At 53.4% G+C, this 6000-nt stretch overlaps 1 protein-coding gene across 11 annotated transcripts in view; it reads right to left on the bottom strand.

The window, feature by feature from the left end:
- Positions 1–298: 298 nt before the first annotated feature.
- Positions 299–6000, bottom strand: part of hivep3b (HIVEP zinc finger 3b) — a 104746-nt gene continuing 99044 nt past the window's right edge. For all 11 annotated transcript variants that reach the window (XM_023807666.2, XM_023807668.2, XM_023807665.2 and 8 more), the window contains 4 exons: positions 3986–4161; positions 3797–3898; positions 1907–2571; positions 299–1351 (listed from right to left, as the gene is read on the bottom strand). In XM_023807666.2, coding sequence (XP_023663434.2) covers positions 605–1351; positions 1907–2571; positions 3797–3898; positions 3986–4161 — 1690 coding nt within the window. In that variant the 3' untranslated portion in view covers positions 299–604. The remainder of the gene's footprint in view (positions 1352–1906; positions 2572–3796; positions 3899–3985; positions 4162–6000) is intronic.

The following is a 6000-nucleotide window of genomic DNA, read 5'->3' as shown; positions in this document are numbered from 1 at the left end:
TCTTTGCAAATCTTCTCTTCCGATCCGCTTCCATGGCTCCTTCGCTCTTTAACATTTTAATTTTTGCCCTTTACCCTGACTTTAGAAATGGCCAAGAAGGAAAACAAAATATATAGATATATATATATATGCTCTACCTCTTCCCCAAACACTCGCCCATCAAAACACAAAAATATATGAAAAAAAATTCACAGCCTTTTAAACTTTTTGTCTACATTTCAAGCAACAAACCATGACATGAAAGGCACAATAAACTACGTTTTTAGTAATACTGAACAAGAGACGAACGAAACTGGAATTATTGTCATGTTCTGTATTGGTTTTGGTCATTTACAAATATATGTATATTCATCATATAGATCATATATATCGTAACAGATATTAAGATAGGAAGATAAATAAAGAAACAGAGATAGATAGAAATTGTATTGGCAATAAAGGTGCATCTTATTACAATCCTAAATATTGCAGAAGGACAAAAACAAAGTAGGTAAACAACAGTGTCATAAATTGTATAAAAATGAAACCATAAAAAACAACAACAACAAAAAATATTAACAACGAATATCTGCAATGATCCTGTACACAGAATCAGGGCGGAGTTTTAAGTGCTTCCTGTTGTGTTGTTTTTGCTCTGGCACACCCTGGCCTCGACTCCTGATCCGCCGGCCCCTCCCCGGGCTGGCTCTGGGACACGCCCCCCATGCAGCACCTCAGTTGGGCAATTGCTCTCAGGGGGCGGGCTAGTCCTATGAGTGGGAGGAGCCTGCAGGCTAGGAGAGGGATGCGAGGGCCGTCCTGGCTCAGAGCCGCTTTCCTCAGTCTGTGCGTCTGCTGCCTCAGTGGCCAAAGTGCTAGTCTGCGACTGAGTGCATAAGCTGCCATATTGCTTCGTGCCCGTGTCTTTGGGCTCCTCCCCGCCCGTCTCAGGAACGTGTTCTTTTGGGGGGGCGTGGCCTTTGCTTGTGCAAAACCCTGATTGGCTAGTTCCAGCTTCCTTGCTTTGCGCCCCACGGTCCCCCAGAATCCCAGCCCGCGCCCCCTCGGCCTCGCCAGGGGACTGGCTCGGGCCCCTCTTCCAGGGTGAAGGGGGCGAGGCACCACTGGGGCACCGGAGCAGTCTGGGGTGGGCACTGGGCCGGGGCTGCACCATCTGAATGCCCCCGATGGGGATCATGAGGCAGGGCATCCGCGTCAGCTGCTGCGAGTGCAGCGGCAGGTGGCTGAAGGTGCGGTCTACAGTCCGGGGCGGCGTGTGGCCCAGGAACTCACCCGGCATGAGCCGCAGAGCGGGGGAAGGTGGGCTGGCATCCGTAGGGATCAGCCTTTCACGAGGGTAGCTAATCTGCTCCTTAAAGAAAATGGTAGGGGAGGGAGGGGTGTCAATGTCACACAACATAGCACAGGCTACAGTCACTGTGCCACCAGTTACAAACACATTCACTGCTGGCCTGTATGGGGCTGGGCTACTGTCTAGAGAGAAAACATGTATGTAATTATTCAGGTGTGAGCATGGTTCGGCGGGGTTTAGGACCCTGAGGAGTGCTGTGGGGAGGCCGCCTTTTTTAGATTTTTATTTTTGATATCTGCTGCTCTTTGAGCTGAAAACTACCACCTACCACATATTTATATGTATATGTTTGCAATCTGTACAGAAATAAATGTCAGGGTTTATATAAAGGATTTAAATGAAGTATACAGAAGAATTTCCACCAAGTCTTCCAATTGCACGGAATAATAGATTATTCCACATATGTCTCATTCATCTACATGCACTGATTACATTAAATGTGCAGCACGCTGTATGTATGTGTAAAGTTTGCTGTGAATGGCAGTGCTCCTTTTGCCTTCTGATAGTCGTGCTAAATGCATTAAGTGTGAATGTAAAGCATCAGCACAGACTCACCTGCCAGCCCTCGCTGGCTTCTGTGCTGCCCTCCGCGTCCCTGGCATACCGGCCAGTGGAGCTCTGGGCTCTGTGGCAGGCCGCAGTGGGAGCGGGTGAGGCCAGGCCCCGTGGCCCCACGTAGCGGCCCGGGGACAGCGAGCCAAGGGGCGACAGTGGCCGAATCGGGGACAGTCCCCGCTCAGGGGATGGGGACAGGTGGCGGCCAGGGGAGGACAGGTCCAGCCTGGGGGAGAGGCACCGTAGGGGGGACGACTCCCGGGGCCCCGGTGACAGGCGGCAGAGGGGGGAGCCCTCACCGCTAGGGGAGAAGGCCCTGGGAGAGGCTTCCCAGCGGCACCGCGAGAACAGCGCCCTCTTGCTGCCAGGGGAGGCAGCCCTCCCACTAGGCCAGGGCCTCCTTGGTGACGGGTAGTCCTGCTGTGTCAAGCCCGCCTCCCTCTCCTCAGGGGTATCCCTCTGGGGCGGCTGCCCACTGTCTGAGCGACCGCTGCTGGAAAGCCGTGTGTCTGGAGAGCAGGATGAAGGAGGCTCATCATGTGAAGAGGACTCTTCTTCCTCCTCCTCTTCCTCATTGTCGTCGTCATCCTCGGAGTCTTCCACATCAGAGAACTGATGCTCCTCTTGGTCCTCTGAGCCTCCAGCCTGTTCCTCGCTGCCCCCAACTGGTCGGTGTGAAAACAGTGGACATTAACGTGTGGACATTCTCAGCCCTTAACTGCATGAATCCTACAGTAATAACCCAGCTGAGACAGAGCACAGGGTTCTAATGAGGACACAAAGCTGGACAGAATAAGCCCAATGCGGCTCTAAGGAAGGTTACCCGCACCGGCAAGCAGACTTATAAATATCCAGGACAAGTGAGGGGGCTTTAATTATAACACAATCACGACTGCTCCATTCACAAGCTGTGTCTAGCGGTTGCAGAGACGAGCGGCCTTTTAATGGGCCCGACCTTGGCTCTTGCAGAGCTCTCCGCCCCCCAGCGGGGGGAGCCAGTCTGAATGAGGTGGTGGGATCGGGGGGTGCTGCTGAACTATATTTACAGCACTGAATGGAGTGCGCTGCATGGAGCAGCCGATCCCCCTTATAGCAGCCAGGCCCTCTTACATCTGCTGCGGCCTTGGGACCATTGTGTGCCAGTCAGCACTTCCCACAATGCACCGGGAGGGATGACTCAATGAAAGTTCTTGTTAAGTGCTTCATTATTCACTTATTCCTTTTTTTTTACCTTCCCTTGACAACGGGTAGTGAATAAATTACTTTCCATTATGTAATCTTTCTCAAACGGCCTGCCGAAGCCACCCGCTGTAAAAAGTTTCAGGGGGCCAAAGTGAACGATTTTCTGTGAACGTGCCTGAACCAGCTGCCTCCAAGGTTGTGGGTTCAAATTCCACCGTTTCTGTGTGCTTGTGTGTTCTCCTTGGGTTGTGTTACAGTTACTCTGCTCATAATGTGTTTGGATACATATCCCTCTGGACTGGTACCCTATGATGGACTAGCACCCCAGCCCAGGTGTGACGGGCTCCAGGCCGCCCCTACAATCCTGTACTGGATAAGCAGACTGAAAATGGATGGTGCTTATGCTACACTGCCAGGGCGAAGACGGTCAATTAAAAATGCAGGGAAATTAGCAAGATGCTAATGAGAAAATTTTTTGCAGGAGCAGTATAGCAAAGAAGTACGATGCTTCTGGCCACTGCAGGTGAAGCAGGAATGTGTGTGTGGGTTTCACTGGATATCCCCTCTGGTACTAGAGTGTACTCCAAATAAAAAGAACACAGTACTTTATACACAGCTCAGCTCACTGTCTAGTAGTGCTTTGTGACAGAGAGGAAATGAAAATAAGTGGATCTGTCAATCAATGCAATGTGAAACAGGAAGTCCCACCTCCTTCCTCGGCCTCCAGCTCGTCCAAGGAGGACCCGGAGACCCCCATCTCCTGGCACTTCTTGCCATGGGCCTTGGACTTCATGTGTTTGGTGAGGTTCCCTGTGAGGTAAGGTAAGCGGGTCTTAGCGGCGGTGACGATCCAACCATGATACCCCCCCTCCACAGTAACGCACAGCCACCGCCCACCTTTGGTCTTGAAGGCGAAGTTGCAGTGCCTACAGACATAGGGCCGCAGGTCGGTGTGCGTGCGGATGTGCTTCCTCAGCATGCTGGGCTTCTTGCAGCGAATACCGCACTCCTCACACACGTACTTGCCGCGGCCGCGCCCACGCACGTACACGTACTCCTCGTTGGACTTGTATCTGGGAGTGAGCGAGAGAGAGAGAGGGAGAGGATTAGCAGTGAGGCCGACGGCATCGGGCATGTGCGGGTGGGTGGGGGGCGCAGATGGGTGAGGGCAAGTGTGTGGGAGGACAGAAGGTGAGGGGGTGGGAGCGAAAACTGAGTGGGAGACAGAAGTGAGAAGAAGGAAGGGGGGGGCAGGGGGACAGGGTGGAAGGGGGGCAGAGGAGAGAAAAATGGAGGGGGGGTGCACACCAGGAGGGGGACCAGGGGTATGATAAGCTGGACAGAGAGGAGCGAGGGGCCAAGATGACACGGCACATGGGCAGCGAGACTCTACGAGCACAGAGGAGGCCAGGATGAGAGGCTTCCTCAGCCGGGACGGCCATCTGGCAGGAGCCCAGCTGAGGCCGCAGAACCCACTGCCACAGAACCTCGGCTAGCAGTGCTGCCTCAGAAACGCAATTCACAGGCCAGGTGGGCATGGGGTTCTGGTAGCGCAGGCTCATGCCCCCAGGGCCGCGGGTTCCGCTGGCATCCCAAGCTCCAGGCATGTTCCCCTGTGCTCAGACAATTCCCTGCTGGTATTTTGGGTTCCCCGATCACTCAATACTGTTGTACATCTAGCACCTAGCAAGGCTGTAGTCATTACGTTGACGTGTCAGATTCACATCCCGCATAACTGTGGCAGCTCGATGCGGAAGTCCGCAGGAAGCAGATGGGCCGGGCGAGAGCATGACCCGCTGGTCGGTCCGGAGATGTGCTCAATGTGAGCGCCGCAATGGGCAGGAGGCAGGCAGGACGCCCCCGAAGAGCATTCACACGTAGACTGCTGCTTGGACAGCGGCCCAGAGTCACTGACAGACCACCCCCCCTTACACCCCCATCGCTTAGTGCCAGCCCGACTCACCAGCAGGAGGCTTCACATGAGTTGCCTGGCAACCGAGAACCCAGAAGCATGCATTCATCCTCATTTATCTCGATGGTACCCAGACGCTGCTGTCAGGAACCGTAGCTTTTGCTTATGATCTGCTTACGAACTGCCATGTGCTTCCTCATCTCACTGGAGAAGCTGGGGACTGAAGGGGGCACAGGGATGGGGGTGGGGGGGGCGGCTCATCGCTGTCACTCACAGACAGACTCACAGAGACGTTCACGACCTCCCTGACACACCACAGTGTCCGTCAGAAGGAGGAAAGCACACGGATGGTGTGTGTGTGTGTGTGTGGGGGGGGGGGGGGTCTAGGCTGCTTTCGGAACAGACGGTTAGAGATGTCAGAGATGGTGGGAGAGCCTCGTCCACGGCTCTGATTGACACCCCTGTGAGATTCCCTATTTCACTGCCTGTCACTCTCCACTATCTGAGAGTTTATCTCATGTTAAAAAAAAAATATTTATGTATTTCATAATTTCTCTATGATCTCGCTGGCGGGGAGGGGGGGGGGTCAAAAAATAGATCTCCCAAATGTCCAGGTATCCCTGTCTTCCCAAATACCTGCCTGGTAACATTCATACACATTCGTATCTGAACCACAAGGACTGCCACTCTGGGCATCTGCCTGCGGGGTGAGATGGAACAATTTTTATCCCAGTGTAGACAGACAGAGACACAAACACACTGCTGCAGCCAGACAGAAACCACCTGACATAATCATGGCAGTTTTCAGGTCTGAGGTTGGTGGGATTCTCAAGGACGGAGCAACACCCCAGCAGCTAATGTGCTCCTTCATAAGCGTGAAACCCAGCAGGCCTGCGGACACAGAGGGCTTATTGTGGATGAGGCTGCAACTCTGCTCCAGGTAACACCCTCAAAATCTCCCTGACTTTCCTGTTACGGGTCAGGGATCTGACCCCTAACG

This window comes from Paramormyrops kingsleyae, chromosome 9 (assembly GCF_048594095.1).
Source record: "Paramormyrops kingsleyae isolate MSU_618 chromosome 9, PKINGS_0.4, whole genome shotgun sequence".
Taxonomy (NCBI): Eukaryota; Metazoa; Chordata; class Actinopteri; order Osteoglossiformes; family Mormyridae; genus Paramormyrops; species Paramormyrops kingsleyae.
Note: the sequence above shows the minus strand (reverse complement) of the source record. Positions and strands in the feature narration are given on the sequence as shown.